The 23,022-nt window shown below is 41.3% G+C and overlaps 1 protein-coding gene across 2 annotated transcripts in view; it reads left to right on the top strand.

The window, feature by feature from the left end:
• The window catches only part of ADGRF1 (adhesion G protein-coupled receptor F1), a 41,581-nt gene extending 39,443 nt beyond the window's left edge, over nt 1-2,138 (top strand). The window contains exons 14-15 of one of the 2 annotated variants that reach the window (XM_019457356.2): nt 392-455; nt 1,929-2,138. In XM_019457356.2, the coding sequence (XP_019312901.2) occupies nt 392-455; nt 1,929-2,002 (138 nt within the window). In that variant the 3' untranslated portion in view covers nt 2,003-2,138. Of the gene's footprint in view, nt 1-388; nt 456-1,928 lie in introns of both variants that reach the window. The other variant, XM_019457354.2, reaches the window with a different exon arrangement.
• Nucleotides 2,139-23,022: the final 20,884 nt, after the last annotated feature.

A 23,022-nucleotide genomic window follows, 5' to 3' on the forward strand; every position in this document is an offset into this window, starting at 1 on the left:
CGGGCTCTGTGCTGACAGCTCAGAGCCTGGAGCCTGCTTCGGATTCTGTGTCTCCCTCTCTCTCTGCCCCTAACCCACTCGCATTCTGTCTCTTTCAAAAACAAACATTAAAAAAAATTAAACAAAAAAAAAACCCCCTTCTTTCTGGTTTGTTGTTAGAAGTTGTGAGAATATACAGGAACACAAGATTCACTTAGAAATAAGTCCTTAGGCATTTTAAAAAGATTAAAGCAGGAGAAAGCGTAAGAAAGGAGTACTCTAATAAAACAGAATAGTGCACCATGTAAATGGAGTAAAGGTTCACTAATGACATTAAGATGTCGGAAATGCAGAGCATCACTAAACGAATAGAATTAATTTCCGAATGACTTGTTTTTCTTTTATGCAGCAGAACTCAACAGATGTATCTGCCAAACCCAAATTCCCAAAGCCTTTCAACCCACTGCAACACAAAGGTGAGTTAACAATAAGCCAAAGGTTAATAAAAAATAGAAGAAAGAGTATGAATATATCACATGAGGAAAATTGAAGGGGTACTTTTTTTTAAATTTTTTTATTTTATTTTTTTAACGTTTATTTATTTTTGAGACAGAGAGAGACAGAGCATGAACAGGGGAGGGTCAGAGAGAGAGGGAGACACAGAATCTGAAACAGGCTCCAGGCTCTGAGCAGTCAGCCCAGAGCCCGACGCGGGGCTCGAACTCACGGACCGTGAGATCGTGACCTGAGCCGAAGTCGGACGCTTAACCGACTGAGCCACCCAGGCGCCCCTGAAGGGGTACTTTTAAAAACCTCAGGTGGGAAGTATAGGAATATGAGCTGCTCATATGTCTGAAGTTCATCTGGATGGTGCTCAGGGCTGACCGAACATTGTTAGGGATTTGAGGGTCATGGAGACCCATGGTGTCCCTTTTAATCTCATCACAAATTACCACCATTTCCTCACTTAGACATTATATAAATTGATGACATTGATCACTGGGGTCATGGGGTGCAGGAGTGTGGTTAGATGAACACCAATTTTGTCCTTACCGGAGAGTCACTCCCCTTGTGTCAGCAACTGAGCAGTGGGCATGGGCCAGGTATTAGGTATCCCCTCCCTCTAAAATGTTCTTGCAAAGGGAGAAGCCACCACTTGCTATGGGTGAGAAAGCACTGTCCCCTCCAGCTGTGACATGCATCGTTTTTACCCTCATCTATTGGCTGTTGCTAAAGTCAATGATATTCAGCTACAGGAAGACTGATATGTATGTTGCAAATAGTTGCAATATGCCTGGACGAGGAGAGTGGAACAAGAGGGGTGAGGAAGAGGTATTGTGTTACAAGTTAAGCTGAAGTCACATTTAAATGCCCAAGTCTCACTACATGTTAAATTAGGTTAATATCTTTATGAGGGCAGAGAAATGGGCCACTCACGTTAGATTCTAAGAAAAATTATTTGAATTCCAAATAAAGTTCAGGTGCTTGAACTTGAAAAGGCTTCCCTCCCCAAATGTCCAGTGTGCCCACCCAGAAACCTTAGGTCCTTTTATCACTGTCACCAACCAGCCTGAGTGTTGTTTACAAATCTCTTAACCTTTTTGGATGTTTGTCCCTTGTCAATAATATGAAAAACCTAAGAGATCACAAAGTTTCCTTCTAGCAATTACATTTGATGATCTCAAACCTACTTTATCTCATCTCTCAGCCGTATCTGAAAGCTGTGGTGCTTCTCTTCTCAAATGAGAGATGTCTGATAAACGCAAGTCTCTTGGAAATTAATGAAAATGTGGCTGCCTATCAGCCAACTACACATTCTGTAGCTTTCCCTATCATCTTTCCGGAGCTGTCCAGAGTTGTAAGGACCTGGCTAGGCATATTTTCATTTTGGTCTCATGCTTGATTCCGACATAGAAGCAGTAACTCTTATTGTCTCTTTCCTCTCCTAGGCATTTATGCTCTTTCCCATACTGGAGAATCGTCAAATGACATCATGCTAACCCAGTTTTTATCAACTGAATAAGGCTGCGAACCATAAAATCAAGGGAAATTTTTGGTGCAACTTGACATTTAGAACTAAATGTCAGTGAAAAAATTAGCACAATATTAGATGGAATTTTCTGATGTGGGCATCTGGAATAAAATGAGAAGGTTTCAGCGGCTCCATCACTGCTCTTTTTATCTTCATTTAAACGGAACCATTTATTTCCATGTGGTTTGACTCAAAGGAATTGCTTCATAAACGCAGGAAAGTAGGTTTTATTAGAAGCTGCATCTGTTGTACCAGCTTTTCACTGCCACAGACTGCGGTTTCCTTTTTCATGAAATAGCATTATTCTTGTCGCATTCCCAGGCATCTGAACTGCAGTCAGAAAACGTCACAAAATCACCTGAGATAAATGGATGGCCCACGTTCACTTCCTATCAAAAATTCATTGGTGCAAATTTCCTAGAGAAGAGGCATTTCCCTCCCAAATTTTCCAGTGGGATTTTATCCTTTTTTTTTCTTTTTTAGGTTCAGTCACTTACCTTTGAAACTTATTCAGAAATAAAATGAAAAAATTCTATTTCACACAGCTTTGTAGCCATTAGTTGGGAAGTATAGTGATATGATTGTATACGTAAGGCAGTGTTTTTCAGTCTACACCTTGTAATTTCATCCGGCCCCCAGTCCAGTGAAGTGAGGTGTCCAGGCAGATGTAAAGCAGAGATGAGGAAACGGATGTTCAACGAGGTGGAGATTGTGTAGCCAGTAAAGGGGTACTGAGGGCTTTTAGGGCTTTTGGTTCCTAGTCCAGTTCTATGGCCCATAACAGCCTTAGGAATGACCTTCAACCTTAACAATACTTATAAGGTCAGATATGAGTTTCATTACTCCCAGAATTCTTTCGATGTAAGAGGCAAATTGAGGGAGAGTTTGGTTGTCACCTTCTGGGGAGATACCCTAACACATCCTGGTTTTCTTTTCTTTTTTTTCCTGGTTTTCTTTCATAACCACTGTGAGTACTTTTGGGGTTGTTTACATGTACAGCCAATGCCACTTTCAGATGAGACAGAGAGCAGCAGGTGGACAGGCACCACACGAAGTGACATTTCCTTTCCATACTTTCACCCCCTGGGCTCGCCAGTGTTTCAACCCTGGTCACTGGGCCCAGAAAGACTGAGCCCTATCTGACTCATCCCTGCTTCTAGAAATCTTAGACATCCTAAAACTCTGCAAGGGCAGATTTCTTTCAGCAATAATCGTGATGACGATGGTGATGGTGACGATAATGGTAAGAGGTCAAAGAAGAAGAAGCAACATTCATAGACTGCTCACTCCCTGCCAGGCACTAAGTGCCTTGCATATGTTAACTCTTAATCTTCACAAGAAGCTTGGGAGTGGGGAACATTACTGTCCCCGGTTTACAGCAGCAGAAACGAAGGCACAAAGGGGAAATAATGTGAGCAGGGCAACACGGATGATGAATAGCCGTTATACATATAATAGTCGTGGATGTTAATTTTAACAGGAAGTGGGTTATATAAGTCAGACTAGAAGGCAAGGGCACTGCTTATTTAATTGTAATTAGAATCTTACACTCTGGTCTGTGAGCGATCTCAAGCATCATCTAGTCCCTATTTTACATGTAGTCCTCATGTCCCGAATCTCAGCAGACCATGATTACAAGATGAAGTCATGTCCACTTTTAATGGCTATCTATAGTAGTATATTAACTCAGACTGCTATAACAACATATCACAAACTGGGTAGTTTAAACAACAGAAATTCATGTTTTTCACAGTTCCGGAAGCTAGGACTTCCAAGATCAAGCTGTCTTTAGGGTTATTTTCTGATGAGACCACTCTTCCCGTCTCATAGACAGCCACCTTCTTGCTATGTCCCCACATGGTCTCTTCTCATTGTATGCTAATAGAGGTCTCTGGTGTCTCTTCTTCTTTAAGAGCACCCATCCTATCAGATGGGGATCCCACTCTGATCACCTCACTGAACCTTAATCACCTCCTAAATGGCCTCGTCTCCACATACAGTCATATTGGAGGTTAGGGCTTCAAAATATGAATTTTGCAGACACGCAGTTCAATTCCTAACAAGCAGCTGGGGTTCTTATCTGTTTAATTGAACTTAGGGTCTTTCAACATATCCTCTCAGTTATTTCTTGAAGTCCCCAAGGGAATGATGAAGGACAACCTCAGGTGCAATGACCATAGTTTTCCAAGGTCACCACATATGGCTTTACAGGCCGTGTACTCAAGAGGGTGCCATTCTCACACCTGTGATATTAATGGTGCCAACTAAAGTTGTCTAGGCCATAATCTGCGTAGTCACTCGTGGTAACCCTAATTAGGTCCACCCGCCTTGGCCTCCCTTTCTTGTTCTGCCTTTCACTCATCCACAGTTGCTGCTTACAAAATCTCTTTGATGAAGCCTCGCCACCACGCCCTACCTCTCATGGATGTGTCAGTGCTCATGCCAAGAGTTTGATCCTAGAGGTCTCTAAGGCTCCCGTTGCTCATGGCATTAGAGTGGGTTGGGGTAACTTCCACCCAGTCTCCACCTCATATTGCCTGGATATACCCACTGTCAACAGTTCTGTCTGGCAAGCTAGAGAGGTCAGATGTGAGTGCCAGCACTTAGTGAAGAGTGAGCCCATAAAGATCAAACTCCAGGTTGGACAGTCCCTGCCCCACAGTCTTCCACCTTTCTACTGACAAGGGAGGAGATGTGGATGCATTTTCATTATGCCCATTGGAGTCATTGATGGAAGAAGGCAATAGAGCATGTGAATTTGTGCCAACCATTTGGTTCTTAGACCAGGCTCTCTACTGCAATAGGTCCCACTTAGGGCAGTGCATCTGAATTCAGCCCCATGGACACAATGAACATTCATTAGACATGTTCAAGTAGGACACAGAACAGATTTCTGAATGGGCTATTTTGAGATTTACAGAGTCTTTTTAAAATTACTTTTTGTATTTAATTTTTTTAATGTCTATTTATTTTTGAGAGAGAGAGACAGAGTGTGAGTGGGGAAGGGCAGAGAGAGAGGGAGACACAGAATCTAAAGCAGGCTCCAAACTCCGAGCTGCCAGCACAGAGACCGATGCAGGGCATGAACTGGGCCCCTGGTCTGGGGCCCTAAATGGACTCTGTGTTGAGACCAGCCTACATGCCTACAGTATGTCAGAGTGAAGCATGTGTGTGTGTTTCTTACAGAGAATGGTGAGACAAGCAAGCAAGAGAGAGACAATACCGGGTTGTCTTGGGTGCTGTATGAGGGGGCCACCCAAAGTGGTGGAGATCGAGCAGAAAGAAGTTGGAGGTGAAGCCAGATTAGGGGATGAGCACCTGGAATATAGATGAATTTGTATGAGCTAAAGGAATTGCATGTGAGAGAGGTCAGGGATACGAAATTTCAGAAGAGTTCCTGAACACTCCCTCCCTTCCATCCAGAGAGACCTGGAACCATATGAAGGCAACCCCATCTTGTAATTCAAATCTCTCTTCCTGGACTTGAGGGAAAGGAGGTCAGAAACCTCATTGCCCAAGGTGGGGTGGGTAGAAGGAGAGGAAGAAAAGTTGAGCAAAAATGTCCATCAGCAAAGATGTGCCAGTGCCAAGAGCCAACCCAGAGTAGGACTCAGTTGGAGAGGGAGTTGGGGGAGAATAGAAATTCAAGCCAAATTATTTGTAGTTATTATTATTACATGAGACTCAGCATCTTAATAACCAAACTGAGAGTGTGTGAACTATCCAAAGTGACCACAAAGCTGCTATTATTGGAGCATGTTGGAGTAATTTCTGGAACATATCTGGTGGGAAAGAAAAGCTTTTACTCTTGAATAAATTTTATAAGGATAATGAGAGACAAAAAAAAAGGGTGTTTGATCACATGTCATAAGCCACGTTTGTCTAATCCACTGATTACACACACGTTCATCTCAGATACTTCCCAAAATGCTACTAAAAACAATAAAAGAGTCAGAAAAAGAGTAAAACATTGCAATAGTTCCTATTGCTGAATTTAAAAATTGCCACAAACAAGGGCTTAAAGCAACACACATTTATTATCTCACAGCTTCTGAGTCAGGAGTCCAGACACAGCTAACTGAGTCCTCTGCTCAGTTTCACAAGACTGTAATCAAGGGCTGCATTTTCAGCTGGAGGCTTGACTGGGGAACTCCAACTCCTTCAAGTTATTGGCAGAATTCATTTCTCTGCAGTTGTGGGAATTAGAACCTTGACTTTTTGCTGACTTATTGGTTAGAGGTTACCCTGACACCCCAGAGGCTGCCTATACTTCCCTGACACAAGAGATTCTCTAACATGGCCACTTATGCCTGTAAGCCTGCCAGAACAGTCTGTTACTCCAGTGGGCTTTTATGACAAAGTATAACATAATCAGGTGAGTGACATCTCACAACTTTTACCATATTCAATTACTGGAAGTAGGTCACAGGTCCTGGCCACACTGCAGGAGATGATAGGTGAAAGACCCACAGTTAGGTTTGTGCCCCTCCAAATGCATATGTTAATACCTAACCCCCCAGGTGATAGTAGTAGGAAGTGGGGCCTTTGGGAAGTAGTTAGATCGTGAAGGTGGAATCTTTGTAAATGGCATTGGTGCTCTTACAAAAGACTCCATAGAGCTCTCTTGCCCTTTCTACCAAGTTGGAAGTTGGCAGTCTGTATCTCAGAAGAGGGTCTTGCCAGAAACTGACAGTATTGGCATCCTGATCTTGAACTTCCAGCCTCCAGAACTATGGGAAATAAATGTTTATAAGGCACCCAGTCTATGGTATCAGGTTATAGCAGCTTGAACCAACTGAGATGACAGCATTGTGAAATTTCTTCTATGATATTCTGTGACAGAAGACAAAAAAGAAGAACAAAACGTTTTCAGAAGGGGAAAAAAAGATTTTACGTAAAAGGTCAAAATCAGAATATTATCAGACTCCTCGCAGTAACGTTGTAAGCTAGATAACGATGGAGAATGGTTTCAAAACGTTGAGAAGGAATTATTGCAACCCAGAAGCAGTTAAGTGTGAGGAAGAATAAAGATAACTTCAGCCACAGAAATTCGCCATAAATTTTCCTGCAAGGCTTCCCTTGCCAAAAGCTGTTGGGAAATAGTACCAAACGTGACAATTGACCTAGAAAGGAAAAGGCTTGGGACCCCAAAAACAAAAGATGCTATGAAAGAGAGAGCAGAGGGACTATCTAGGGTGGGCTTAAAAGGAGTTTGTACCCAGACAACAACCTGGGGCAGATCCAGGCTAGAGCTGCAAGAAAGATTGCTCAAGAAGATGAAAGCGAGAGTAGGATACCTAACAGATCTGAGTGTTACTACTTTTTTAAGTTATCTATTTTATTTTATTAATTATTTTTTTTTAGAGAGACACAGAGCACGTGAGCAGGGGAGGGGCAGAGAAGGAGAGAGAGAATCTCAAGCACACTCCATGCTCAGCGTGGAACCCAGTGCAGGGCTCGATCCCACAACCCTGGGATCATGACCTGAGCCGAAATCAAGAGTTGGACGCTCAACCGACTGAACCGGCCAAGCACCCCTGAGTGTTATCTAGAAGAGATTTACATACCCAGGGGTGGGTTTGGATAAATTTTTGATATGAACACAGAAATCCAAACAAGTAAAAAAAAAAAAAAAAAAAAAAAAAAAGCGTTACATCTAACAGAAACAAAATGCTGTGCTGAAAAGAAAAAGTACTTAAACATACTACCTAACACAGCTATGAATAGAGTATACAGAGTACCAATAATGAAAAGTGATTTTGATATAAGCAAGACAATAACACCATAAGTGTTTGGGAAAGTAGAGAATAGGAAGTCTATTTTGAGGGATGGCAGAAGAGCTCTAAATCTTTCTTTGTGTTTGGAAATCGATAAAACTGAGAAACCAAGAAGCAACATTATAATCAAGATATTTGGAAATATGGAAATAACTATCAAAGGAATAAAACAGTTAACAGAGATTTTCTCCGGGAAGCAGGAAATTAAAGGTTTTTGTTTTTGTTTTTGTTTTTTTTTTTTTTTTGTCTTGAAACCATATCCCTGTAACTGTGGTTAAACATAAATAAATGTGGAATGTGTGTGTATGAATTGAAGAAGGCATGGGCTATCTTAAAGTTGTAAGTCCCCTTGATTCATTTCCTTGAACTCAGAAGTCACAGGGCTCTCCAAGCTTATGTGGCTTTGGCCAGCTGCTTCAGGTTTTTGAGATGCCTATGAGAGCTCCAATTTGAGATGTCAAGTAGGCCACTGGGTATAATAGTCTATTGTCAAAGGAAGAGCGGGGCTAGAGATGTTGCTTAAAGCCATGGGGCCAGACGAGATCACCTAGTGAGTATAGGGCAAAAGTGAAGAGGTCCAAGCACTGAGCCAGGGCACCCCAGCATCTAGAAATAGGGAGAGGAAAAAGATCCTGGAAAGGGGAATGAGCAAGAGCAGCCTGTGAAGCAGGAGGGAAACCAAGAGAATGTGGCATCCCAGAAGGTAAGAAAAGCTTTCAAGAAAGATTTCAAGGATAGCAACCGGGTTAAATACTGCTGAGAGTCAAGACACTGACTTGCTCATTCCCATCTTGTATCAAGATATAAGAATATAATAGGCACTCAGAATAAGAAATCCCACTGTTGGGAAGTTTCATACTGAATATATAGCATGGAATCATGTTTAGACTTTGCTTGGCCTTGTATTGGATAACCTCTTCCAGATCCGGAACTAGCTATTTTAGAAAGATTAATTGTCTCCAGGTTTTTCTGACGCTTTCAGAATAAATAAAGGGGCTGAGGAATAGTCATTCTGTAGCACCTAGAATGTTTCTCAGACTGATAAAGATTTTGGTAAGAGCCCCAAAGCTATGTCCTTTCAGAGGACTCTTAAATGGAAAGACAATTTGCCTTTTGTTAAGAAGGCAGCAGGGCTGTGCTGCACTTACCTTTATCAAACTTCAGGGGGCGGACTCTGACCAAGAAATAAATCTGAACAAATTGCTCAAAGCTTAAACACACCTGAAATACACTTTGGAATTTGGGGGAATAAAAGGCGTTTTAATCCGGCTACTCTAATTAGGAACAATTTACAGTGTTTCTGTGGTGTTTTGTACAGTAAAAGAGATTAGGAAGCTAAGAACATAATTGCTGTTCTGGGACAGCAAACAATACCTCTGTTTCCTGGGTTTGTGCCCAAGGGTGCTGGTGAATAGCGAAGGCTGCCTGCTTCTAAGCCAAGCAGGAATTAGGCACGGTCGACTCGAGATTTCCACCTGCTAGAAAGGCAGTGTTTTATTTAAATTTGGGCTGCATCAACAGGATGTCCTTGGGTACTTTGGACTAATACAGAGTTAATTCAAGCACGTGGTACAAAATAGATTGGGGATATCCTGAGCTTTTTGGATTCATCTCTTCCTTTGGGAGGAAGGAGTTTAGCAAATTTTAGAGTTTTGTCAGCCAGGAGCCACATACTCCATGACTGAACTATCCAAACTCTTTATAGATTCCATTTTGTACCCAAGGTCTTAGGGGTGGACAAAGTAATACAAGTGAACATAAAACTGTATTTAGGCCCTCACAGCTTCCTCCAGAAGGATCAAGGTGCTTGAAGCATACTCCTCAGCCCTCCCCTTACTGCCAGAGCTTGCCTTAGCACACAGTGTGGTATGAAGAAAGGGTGGGAGAGGGAACAGAGACCATGGAGCCTTCAATATCCCAGTTTCTGTGCCAGACTCAGCATAGATTGCATCTTTTGGTCCTCAAAACAGCACAGTATGCTGTATATCATTTTCCCCTCTGTAAAAGGATGTGGGGACGGACTCAGGGATCGGACAAGAACAAACACGGAAGCAAGGAGATCCGGCACCAAGGTGCCCCACTCTGCCTCAACTTCTCGTGTTCAGAAAGCCTCTGGCCTCAGTTCACACGAGCAGCCGCAGCGCTTGGCATGTTCTGAACAGAGATTGGCCCTTGGGGGATAAATAGGGGATCCCCGAGGCTGTCTTTTAAAATGATATCATGGTCCTAAGATACCATGATGTAATTTTTCCAGACACTTTACTCCGGATTCTCCTGAGAACTTGAGGGAGGCTAGGGGGGAGGGCTGGGACTTGAGAAACAACCGAAGCCAGAAGCGATGGGGGAAGAGTCCCCTGTTTGCAGATGACAACAGATCTTCCCAGAATGGGTGTACATTTCACCTGGCTTAATCCCAGCCAGACATGCCTAGTTACATTTCCCTGATGGCCTCCTGGGGTGGACGTGGAGGGTTCTTTCTGGGAAGGAGTCCCGGTGAAGCCTGGCTTTCAGGAGTGCCAAGCATTTCTCTGCCTTGTGGTTTCCCATCAGTGAGATGCGCAGATCTGCCCTCATTAGATAAGCCTAGAGAACCCTGCCAGTCCCAACTTTCTCTGATCCCGTGTCCCCTTATAGGTAACATGCTGAGAGAAGAGAAATTTATCACCAACGAGAACCAGCCCAAGTGGGTTTGGCGGGACCTTATCTTGCTGGGTAGGAATCCTAGATAAAGCACCGCCAACAGCTACATTTGTGCCAACCAGATGGGAGGCAACGCCCCTTTGGAATTCTGACCCGATGCTTGAAGCCGGAGCAGAGGAGTGCCCCAGGGTGGCGTGGCACCAAGAGACACAGTGCTTTTGTGGATAAGGTTTCCTGGTTCTTAGATGTCAGCCATGTCCCCCAACAGGGTGTGGGCAAGGCAGCTGTGAATTCCATGACAATGTGCTGCTGGACATTGCCAAGGACAACTCTCCGAGGCACAAACGGCCCGCCTGGCGCTGGTGATGATGTGAGTTTGTTTTCCCGACGTTGGCTGGCTGGGCGAGCCAGTCCCACCTGTTTCACCCGCTTGTGGGGAATGTCATACGGCCTGCACCCTCACCAATTTTAAAAAGGAATAGAAGGAAGTCACACTCGCGGAATAGTTCCAGAATTTATATCGACAATTATTTACACATTAAAGTCTGCCACAATGTGAAGTGCCCATGCCCTGCTTTCTCTCAGGCCAGAGCAACGATTCTCCAAGTGTATCTCCAACCAGCAGCATCGGACCTGGAACTTGTTAGACATGCCAATTCTTGGATGTACCCCAGACCTCCTAAAGCAGAAACTCTGAAGTGGAGCCCAGGGACTTATGTTCTAACAAGCCCCACCCGGGGACGCTGATGCGTGCTCAGATTTGGAAAGCATTGACTTAGCAAACTCAGAGAGGGCGTGTTCCCGACTGAGCAGGGTTTGAGGCCAGGTTCCAAAGCTTGCTAGAGGTATTAACTTGTTATATTCCCAAACCTTAGTTATTTCATCTGTAAGCAAAGGTCATAACTCTGTGTAAAGTTAATGCTGGGAGCACATGAGAGAGGCTGAAAGTTTTTAGCACCCTGCCCGGTATTTGGTAAGCATCCAACAAATGGTGACTATTAATGATATTAATAATGCTAATGTTAATAAAGGAGCATGGATCCCATACGACATCGTTAGCACATCAAAGCAGTGTATTAGGAGGAGAGATACACTCTTCAGAAACCAAATACAAAGCTTCAAACTCAGTTCTGCCACTGGCCACCTTGGACAGGCTATCTTATCTCCATTTGTAAAATGGGAAAGATCACAATTACTTTGCAGGGTCATTGGAAGGCTTAAATGAAGTCGGTAGAGTAGCTTGTTTAGTGTCTAGATACTATAGGTGTTAATTTTTCTTCCTCTTTCTCAGTGGGAAAACAAACACAAGTTTTTAAGTAGTCAGTGGGCCAGAGATTTAACCAAGGAAAATATCCATAATGGGACATTCTATCCGGATGGCTTAGGAAATACTTGTTTAAAAGGGAGGGAAGGGGCGTCTGGGCGGCTCAGTCGGTTGAGCATCCAACTTCGGCTCAGGTCATGACCTCACGGATCATGGGTTTGAACCCCGTGTTGGGCTCTGTACTGACAGCTCAGAGCCTGGAGCCTGCTTCCGATTGTGTGTCTCCTTCTCTCTCTGCTCCTCTCCTGCTCACACTCTGTCTATCTCTCTCTCAAAAATAAATAAACATTAAAAAAAAAATTAAAAGAGAAGGGAAAGACATAGGGAGCTGTGAAGGAGAGAAGGACCCCTTATGCATATTTTTTTTTCTTGTTCATTATTTAATGACCCATGATAAGTCATAAGAAAAAATGCCCAGGCAAAAGAAGGCTTTTAAAAACAAGAATACTGAAGAGTTACAAACCAAAAGAAATTTCTAATTATTTTTATCTGGTGAATACAAAGTGGACTTTAAAAGTATATCAAAAGAAGGGGTGCCTGGGTGGCTCAGTCGGCTAAGCATCCGACTTCGGCTCAGGTCAAGATCTCACGGTTTGTGAGTTCGAGCCCCGCCTCGGGCTCTGTGCTGACAGCTTGGAGCTTGGAGCCTGGTTCAGATTCTGTGTCTCCTTCTCTCTCTGCCCCTCCCCAACTTGTGCTCTGTCTCTCTATGTCTCTCAAAACATAAATAAATGTAAAAAAAAGAAAACAACTTTAAAGTATATCAAAAAACATTACTGTAACTTCTAGTCAGGACATCTCCCAATATGCAATGCTCTCAGTTTCCCCAATTACAAGGCCTTTCTAGCTCGTCTCTCTCTCTCTCTGCCTTTTGTTTCGTACTTTAAGGAAGACCAACCAGCAGCCTCCGGTATCTTTTTCTGGGCTCTCTTGTGTTCTCCCTCTCTGACCACCAACACGTGTCCATTTCCCCGACCCCGGCGTGGCAGGTGCTGGGAGGGGTGATGGCGCCCAGTTATGCACATTTGATTGAATGTTTAAGTGAACGGAAGTTTACATTCCAAGTATAAACTTAAGATGTATGGAAGGTGTGACTACAAGGTAATGAGACTGACTCTTTGTTCCCCCAAGAGGAATTTGAACTTTTATTTATTTATTCAGCTGAGGAAGTTTTAGTGTGGTGACCAGAAGTACAGAATCTGGGCTCCTCATTTACATTATAGCTCTTATACTCAGCCATGTATCTCTGGCAAGTGATTTATCTCCTCCAAGACCTCAATTTCCTCAACGGTAAAATTGAGGCAGTGATAATACCTTGCCCACAGTGTTGTTAAGGTAATGAGATCAAATTGTACGTGTAGCAAAATTCCTGGAACATCGTAGATGTTCAGTATATGTTTAGTGAACATCTAAAAGCTCACTTTTAGCTTTTATTTTATTATAAATACAAAAAGTATATAAGATACAAGGTAAAAAACTCTTTCCTTATTATACTTTTGCCTCCCCCAACCCCCACCCCCCCCGGCCCCCAAGAAATTATCATTATTAAACATTTGGAATATATCTTTTAAGACTATCCTGCCCCGCAAAGGGGACCCACTGTATGCATTCTCCCTTGTAAGTTTATATTTGATGTTTATTTCAAACATTCACATCAAGGACATTTGGAAAATTTCCATGCGATTGAACTAGTATGAAATACAGAGGGAATAGATCTTATAACTCTATAGAGCTCTAGAGTCATACCTAACTTTCAAAACAAAAACTGCTCTGTTCTGTATGGCTACTTATATCCACAAATATGGATCTGGAGAAATTTGATTTCCTCAAAAACTTCACACCCATCTCAAAGCTGCTGGTTCTGTCATCATATTTAGGAGATTATGAGGCTGACCCTGAAGGTAACTCCAAGAGAAGAGTTAACTCCGCACACACGGCCTTCCTCCTCCCGTCTCCACGCCAGCCTGGTAGTGCTATAAAGTCCCAATTAAACGTGTTAACTCTGGGATTCCCCCTCCCGTGCAGCTGGTAAACCAGTTTCATGTGTAAAAATACACAACGGACGTAGATATAGGCACTGGGCAACTTTGTTCAAGATCTGATGTCATCTGCACCTTGGCAGGGACCAGCAACTTCTACTGCCAAGAAGTGAGACTTCATTACTGAATTCTAGCTTTCCCTTTGCAAACGCTTCTTCTGGATAAACTAAAGTACATTGTGTGTGTGCTCAGTTATCTTGCAACATTCCCAGGAGGAGGAGTGAGAGTAGGGGGTCCGGGATAAAGCACACATATGCACACACACACACACACACACACACACACACACACACCACTTTAAGACATAGCTCTGCCTCCTGGTTGGACATCTGCCTAGGTACAGGTGCATTTTTCTTGTGCCACCACTGACTTAATGCTCATGGTTATCATCTCCACCTTGTCCAGAAAGAGTTCACTCAAGTCCACTTATTAAAGACTTTTAGACTCGACAAGCCTTCTATTACAAATCTTCTCTGTCCCAGTTACATGTCTCAACATCAGATTCTTTATGCAGAGAATGGCACTTCATCCCCCCTATGATTATCCTCTAGGTTCTATAGGTGAGGAAACAGAGACCAAGTTTACCTAGAAAGTAACAAAAGTGAGAGTTTAAGTCAGAAACTCTAAAACCCTTGTTCTTTCTGTTCGAAAACTCTTCAAGATCCAAGATTTGCTGAAAGGCTGGTAAAAGAGAAATTACCAAGATGCCTGCTGGTATCTATCATGTTTTTCTACTTTGGTTAATGTCTTCCTATCAACCTATTTAGCCCTTGCAAGAAATGTCATCAGTTAGCCACTAAAATATTGGCCATAGAGTTCATAGTTGGTGGTCTTCTGCTGGGTCACAGACTCCAATCTTTGCTTCCCCAAACATACCCCCCATAAGCCACGGACAGACAAGAATGTCAAGAAGGTTGAATGACCTCCCAGGAGCGTGAGGACACATTCACAGGAAGCCAGTCTTCCAGGCTGAATTTCTTGAATGGGAAGATAACGGCTGTTCTTTCTCCCCCAGTGAAGGTGTTGAAAAGCAGGTCATTGAGAAGCCATGGGAAATACTGCACGTGCCTTCTCAGCCCTTCTCTGTGGGATATGGGGACGGAGGACACCTGCCAACAAACAAATGAAAAATAAACACATAAGTAAAAATCCCTTACTGGATGTTGGAAAGCATGAAGACTTGAGAGGGACAAAAAAAGTAAAAAGGGGGAAAACAATTATTTCTATTTCTACTGCTACTGAGAGTATGTTTTGGAGAAACACGGGTTTCATGTTCCTAGAAGAAAACAAAGTGCAGACACTGAAGGTTACTGTAGGGAGGACATTGATCATTCTCTTTCCCTGAAGGGCTTGTGAGACCACACAAGGATAAAGATATGTATTGGGGAGAATCTCTTTACTTCCTTCTATTTGTCAAAAGTGAAAGGTCCAGGTGGAGAGCATAAGAGGACAATGTCATTATGAGAAAACCCTGAAATAGCACAGTTGCCCCTAGTTTTAGGAATAGAACACAGTCTCTTTTTAATATTCATCTTATGAATTGACATGTCAACTCACTCCATGTTTTCTTAGTTGGGGCACTTCTTCCTCCCAAATATATCCTATGAATCTTGGGACAGATCCTTTCTTTGTATTTAGTTGAAGCTAAATCTGAGGATTCGACTAGATTCGAAACCATTATGCACAATAAACTCTACCACACATACTAAATTCTCAGACTGCACAGATGACACAGGCAAAATAAATAACTGGCTTGTTTGTAAAGGGCTGAACACTTTTGTGACCTTTATTAACATTGGTAGTCATGCAAACTTTGGAATGAACAAACTTCATTCTACAGGGTCTGGGCAGGGAGTAGGTTGGCTTAGAAAAGAGTATTTACCTTCATGCACTTCTGAAGGGAAGAGAAAGAACATTCTCTGAGGGCTTTTTTTTTTTTTTTTACCTTTACTCTAATGGAGGACTGGACTATGTTTTTAGCAAACACCACTGGAGACCAATCCATTCAGGAAATCAAACATAGCACTCACTCTACACGTCTCTAAAATGGTTCTGCTTGGAAGTATACAAACCTGAGTCTTACTTTGAGCCTTTCCAAGATTCATTCATCTACTCAACAAAAATCTACGGGGCTCCTGTTACGGGTCAGGCACTGTTGTAGATATTAGGCATAGAGTATTGAGCACGATGAACAAGGCAGGTGAGGTGCCTATCTATGTGGAACCTATGTGTTCCTCATCCATCCTGCATTTCCACATGATTACCAACCTAGCACAAGCCTACAACTTCTCAGCTTTCCGGGTCAGTTTCTTGCTCTCTCCTAACCTCTTCCATCTTTCAAGGTGTTATTTTTATTGATTTGGAGTATGTAGGCCCCATCAATAAATAACTTGGTATTCATTTACATTTATGCTATAGTTGCAAAAGAAAAACACTACCACTCACCTAAAAAACCCACCCACTCTATCTTCCACCTTGGCAAATCTCTTTGACTCTTCATGGTACAGGTGACATCCCATGTCCTGTGTGAGGACATTCCTGCCTGCTCCTGCCTCTGTCAACTTCCCTCTCCTCTGAGCCTTGTACTCAAGTAGCCACCAAGATGTTATGAAGGGTATTTATTGAATACTTTTCCTATTATTTGCTGTTCTTTGTCTTTTCTTTCTTTTTCTTTTTTTTTCTTCATCTCCTTTAATCTTAAATCACCTGCTAGATTATACCCTCCTCTGCAGCAAGGACTGTGCTTTATTCTTTGATGGTAGCTAGCTCATTGTATTAAATTTGAATATGAATTGTATACACTTGAAATACACCTTTTCATTTGCTAATTAAAATCTTTTAATAAAAGATAATCTCTTCAACAAATGGTGTTGGGAAAACTGGACAGCAACATGCAGAAGAATGAAACTGGACCACTCTGTTACATCATGTACCAAAATAAGTTCAAAATGGATGAAAGACCTAAATGTGAGAATGGAAACCATTGAAATCCTAGAGAACACAGACAGCAACCTCTTTGACCTCAGCGGTAGCAACTTCTTACTAGACATATCTCTGGATACAAGGAAAACAAAAGCAAAAGTGAACTATTCGGACTTCATCAAAATAAATAGCTTCTGCATAGCAAAGGAAAACAATCAATAAAACTAAAAGGCAACCTACGGAATGGGAAAAGATATTTGTGAATGACATATCTGATAAAAGGTTAGTATCCAAAATCTAGAAAGAACTTATCAAACTCAACACCCAAAAAACAAATAATCCAGTTAAGAAATGGGCAGAAGACATGAACAGACATTTTTCCAAAGAAGACATCCAGATGGCTAATAGACACATGAAAAGATGTTCAAAATCACTCATCATCAGGGGAATACAAATCAAAACCATGATGAGATACCACCTTACACCTGTCAGAATGACTAAAGTTAATAACACAGGAAACAACAGATGTTGGCAAGGATGTGGAGAAAGGGCAACCCTCTTCCACTGGTGCAGCCACTCTGGAAAATCATATGGAGGTTCTTCAAAAAGTTAAAAATAGAACTACCCTATGACCCAACAATTGCACTACTAGGTGTTTACCCAAAGGATCCAAAGATACTGATTCAAAGGGGCACATGGACCCCAATGTTTATAGCAGCATTATCAACAATAGGCAAATTATGGAAAGAGTATAATGGAAAATTGCTAAGTCATCAAAAAGAATGAAATCTTGCCATTTGCAGTGATATGGATGGAGCTAAAGCATATTATGCTAAGTGGACTAAGTCAGTCAGAGAAAGACAAATAACATATGATTTCACTCATATGTGGAATTTAAGAAGCAAAACAGATGAACAGGGAAGGGGAAAAAAGAGAAGGAAGCAAACCGTAAGAGACTCTTGACTATAGAAACAAACTGAGGGTTGTTAGAGGGGAGCTGGGTGGGGTATGGGCTAGATGGGTGATAAGCATTAAGGAGGGCACTTGTTGTGATGAGCACTGGGTGTTATATGTAATGAATATAAATGAGTCACTAAATTCTACTCTTGAAATCATTCGTGTATAAATTCTGAGTTATGTTCTGAATCATCCATGTATATATTCATTTAACATATTCTGAGTTCCTATTAAGTTCAAAACAGTGTGGTGCTGTGGGGGATATAGAAAGGAAGTTGAAAACACAATATATGTCCTTGAGGAGTTCACATTTTCCAAAATGAACCAAGAAAGACCAAGGAGTGATTCAATAATTTTGAAATAAAAAATAACCCCTTGTTGTAATTCTTGGTTTTGGTTACAAGAAATTGAGTGTGTGTGTGTGTGTGTGTGTGTGTGTGTATGTATGTGTGTGAGTGTGCCTTCATACGTGTGTGTGGTGTGTATTACATTTAGTTGATAAGGGGAAAGGTCAGCTTTGCCTTATTTTGGACAAATTTTATATTACGCTAAAATTGTCTGCAGGAAAACTAGGCCATTGGATAAAATGGCCTAAGGGGATAAAATGGGTAAGATATTTCCCTCTTTGTGCAATCTGAAAAATGGTCACCACTGTGGTCAAAATCATATTGCTTTATTATTTAGTTGTAAATCTGCTGTAGAAAAGTAGTAGTTCTGGGTGTGGCAGAAAAAAATATGGTCACGGAGACCAGGAAAGTGAGGCCCTTTCATTTAATATGACTATATACCCACCTCAACACACCATAATCCAGAGCCACTCACACCTCCCTGGTTTTCTTTGAAACACACAAATGAATGCTTCGAGCAGCTTTTTGGTATTTTCCCATCTCAATTTTCTCCATTGTTTGCCAAGCCTTTCTGGACAAGCCAAAATGAGAAGTATTTCCCTTCTTGGTGGTTGTTTGGCCTGTGGACCTGTGCGTGCGTGTGCTTTGTGCGCCCTGCCTGGATTGTAGGTAGAGATTTCCCCCACACCCTTGGGCTTTGAATGGGGCAGAAAAGTGGAGCTTGTTTTTTAACTTAGTAATAACAATGCTGAGTGCTTAAGAAAACACCTAACACTGCATCAAAAGAGCTGACGTAGATGTTACACACAGCAGCTGTGACGGTCATTAGAAATGGCGCCGAAGACAATTTTTATGGTTCTTAGAACCAAATAATACTGGGGGTTGAGGCAGATTCTGCATATGAGGGGTAAGAGAGGAATATTTTTTTTTCCCCAAGTGAGATATGCTGATTTTGTTTGTGTATTTCTGCATTCTTTTTGTTTGTTTTTCTGATGTTATGGTATTTTCCACTTTGTGTCTATGTGCTTGTACTTGTATCTATTAAAGAATATTTAAAATTTATTCTTTCATTCAATTAATTATTTATTTTGATGGAAAAGAAACGTGTGTTTTTATTTTGTTCTATTTTGTCATTGTTTTGTTTTGCTTATCTTGCCCTAAAACAAATGGCAAAGCCAGGAATGGTGTCAGTTCAATTACTGTGAAATCACTAAGGATAAAGTGTGGAAACCTCAGTGTCACTTGCGGAAACCTCAGTGTCACTTGCGGCGTCTCCTTCAGATGTCTGTCCTGTCATTCTAATGTCTCGAATAGCAATGTAATGTGCCTTTTGGGCATGGGAATTGAAAGGGGAGCGAGTGACTAAATGCCAAAGCAAATAGTTTCGATTCTGCATCCATAGGTCACAGATGCTTTTGTCCCCAGCCTAATAGTACATCCTGGGATTTGGTCCTGGCCTGGAAACTACAGACTCCATGGAGGAAGGACAGTTCTACTGTAAATGCCCTACCTCTATAGCTCAGGTAGAATAACCTCCCATTGACTTTCTAAGTTTCTAGATTGGAACATGCTGGAACACTTGGGGTTTTGTGGGGTAAGAAGACACCTTTGTCATATGTGGTAGCTTACCCTTTATATGTTTCTTTGTGTCCCCAGGTTCCCAGCCCTTCAGACAGAAGACTGTATAGCCTACTCATCTGGATGGCCCTGTTCCTAACACTAATTCTGTAAGGTTTGTTCACTGAGTGAAGAAATGAAAGATTGTGTTTAATAGACAGAGAAACAGAGAATTCTTGCTGAGAAACTCTTCTCTCTACGACTGACTTTCCAAGGTAAATTTCCATTCTTTGACTTTAAACATTGACACAAGGCCTGGTTTGGGGACAAAGGCAATAGGAAGGAAGGAGAAGCCTCTGTTATCCTGTAAGGAAACACAGAACCTGAATGGGAGAATAAAAAATACATTTCATGAAAACTAAATGTGAGCCACTGAAAAAAATCATTAATGCAGAAGAATGCGGTTATAGCACAAAGACCTCACACACTCACAGGCACACGCACAATTTAGAGGATATACACAAGACTATGCTCTCCAAATTTCCCCATGTCATAAGTAAGTTTCAAAACAATTTTAATGAGCTGCACACTGTTCCATTATGTTGTTGAATTATATTTAATAATTTAACCAATTCCCCATTTGCAGGGCTCTGTACTGAAGAATTATTCTTACCCAAAGAGAGGTTTGGCATTTGGCTTTGGCTACTGGAAGGTATTCTCTGGGCCTTTGGAATGTCCTGCCTGATAAGAGTGTCTTTGTTTACCTTAGGATCTTGTGCCGTACTGCAGTCTAACAATGCGATTTATGACACAGGCTTTAGGCCATGTGGCTTTTGCTCTACCTCTAGAGGGGCTGGAGACTTAGGTAGGATACGTCGCACTGTCATAGGGCAGTCAATCATGTATATGTGATTGAGTCCCAATAAAAACTCTGGACATCCAAGAATCAGGTGGCCTTCTTTGGTTGGCAACACTTTGTCATATTGTCACACATTGTTGCCAGGGGATTTCATGTGGCCCTAGAAGGTGACAAATGGAAGCTACACATTTGGAATTTTCTGGAACCCTGCCATATGCATATCTTCCCTTGACTGATTTTAAATTCTTTCACTATAACAAACCATTACTGTAAGTATAACAGTTTTCGGTGAATTCTGTGAATCCTTCTAAGGAATTATCAAACCTGAGGGTGGCCTTAAGAATCCCCAAACTCGGGGCACCTGGGTGGCTCAGTCAGTTAAGCGTCTGACTTAGGCTCAGGTCATGATCTCATGACTCATGAGTTTGAGTTTGAGCCCCCACATCGGACTCTGTGCTGACAGTGCAGAGCCTGACTAGGATTCCCTGTTTCTCTCTCTCTGCGCCTTCCCTACTCATGCACCGTCATGCCTGCTCTGTTCCTCTCTCTCAAAATAAATAAATAAACTTAAAAAAAGAAAGAATCCCCAAACTCTGCAGTTGGCATCTGGGTGACTTTGTGGACTGTACTCCCTAATTTCACAGGAGCATTAATATTTCCCTTTAAGTTGTCAATGATTTTTAAATGAAACATAGTTTTAAAATACATTTCATAGACTGAAAGAAAAATTACCTTAGATATACATCGTCTGTAACATGCATTAGAGAAGTGAGATGCGTTAAAGTACAGCTCTTAGAATTAGGAAAATAAGCCAAATTGCTTCAATTTTTTATAATGTAAATAATATAGTAATATATGGCACACACATCTGTATCTTTCACCATTTCCTTTCGTTAGATTCATAAAAGTAGGATTAATGAGGTAAAATTCCTGGGCATGAAACTTGAAAAAGTTCAAGATATACAGCAAAGCTGTAGCAATCAAAAACAGTTGATGGTCAACTCATCTACAACAAGGAGGCAAGAATATGCAATGGGGAAAAGACAGTCTCTTCAACAAATGATGCTGGGCAAACTGGATGGCTACATGCAAAAGAATGGAACTGGACTACTTTCTTATACCACACACAAAAATAAACTCAAAATAGATTAAAGACCTAAATGTACTACCTGAAACCATAAAAATCCTAGAAGAGAGCACAGGCGGTAATTTCTCTGACATTGGACATAACAACTTTTTGCTGGACATGTCTCCTCAGGCAAGGGAAACAAAAGCAAAAATAAACTATTGGGACGATGTCAAGATAAAAAGCTGCACGGCAAAGAAGACAATCAGCAAAACAAAAAGACAACCTATTGAATGGAAGAAGATATTTGTAAATGACATATCTGATAAGAGGCTAGTGTCCTCTTACAAAAAGAACATAAATAACTTATATAAAGAACATAAATAACTTAGTACCAAAAAAACAAAAACAAAAACAAATAATCCAGTTAAAGTGGGCAGAAAACACGAACAGACATTTCTCCAAAGAATACATACAGATGAACAACAGACGCATGAAAAGATGCTCAACATCACTCATCATCAGGGAAATGCAAATCAAAACCACAGTGAGATGTCACCTCACACTTGTCAGAATGTCTAAAATCAAAAATCCAAAAACTGATGCTGACAAGGATGCAGACAGAGGTAAGGACCCTTATACACACTAGCCAAGCTATTGCAAAAAATGGCATGGAAGTTCCTCAAAAAATTAAAAATAGAATGCCATATGATCCAATAATTCCACTACTGGGTATTTACTCAAAACATACAAAAAGGCTAATTCAAAAAGATACATGCACCTTTCTGTTTATTGGAACATTATTTACAATAGCTAAATTATGGAAGCAGCTGAAGTGCCTATCGATATATGAATGGATAAAGAAATGTTGCATATGTGTATGCAATGGAATATTAGTCATAAAAGAGAATGTAATCTTGCTATTTGCAACATGAATGGGTCTAGAGGGTATAACGATAAGTGATACGTGATAAAAAATAAGTCAATCAGAGAAAGACAAATACCATATGATTTCACTCGTATGTAGAATTTAAGAAGCAAGCAAAACGAGTGAACAAAGAAAAAAGGAGACAAAAAAACCAGACTCTTAAATACAGAGAACAAACTGGTGGTTCCTAGAGGGAAGGTGAGTGGGGGGGGAATGGGTGAAATAGGTGAAGGGGATTAACAGCACTCTTATCATGATGAGCACTGAGTACTGTATAGAACTGTTGAATCACTATATTGTACACCCAAAATTAAAAAAGAGTGCATTTTTTTTACTGCATGATAATTACACTGGAATTAAAAAAATAAAATATAAAAATAAAATAAAACAAGATGAATTGCCACGTACATTTTTTACATTTCTGATTTCATTCCTAATATGGTCACTATTGGTAAACATTTAGAGTACGAGAATGCAAAAATGCAAAAAAGCTCTTAATTTTTAATGTCTAGAGTTCCTGAGACAAGCAATTGAAGCACTGGTTTCAACAAAAGAAATGTTTCCAGCAAAACTTGCTGGGAGAAAATGCATTTTA

Source organism: Panthera pardus, unplaced genomic scaffold (assembly GCF_024362965.1).
Source record: "Panthera pardus isolate Hobbes unplaced genomic scaffold, ASM2436296v1 HiC_scaffold_17, whole genome shotgun sequence".
NCBI classification, from domain to species: Eukaryota; Metazoa; Chordata; class Mammalia; order Carnivora; family Felidae; genus Panthera; species Panthera pardus.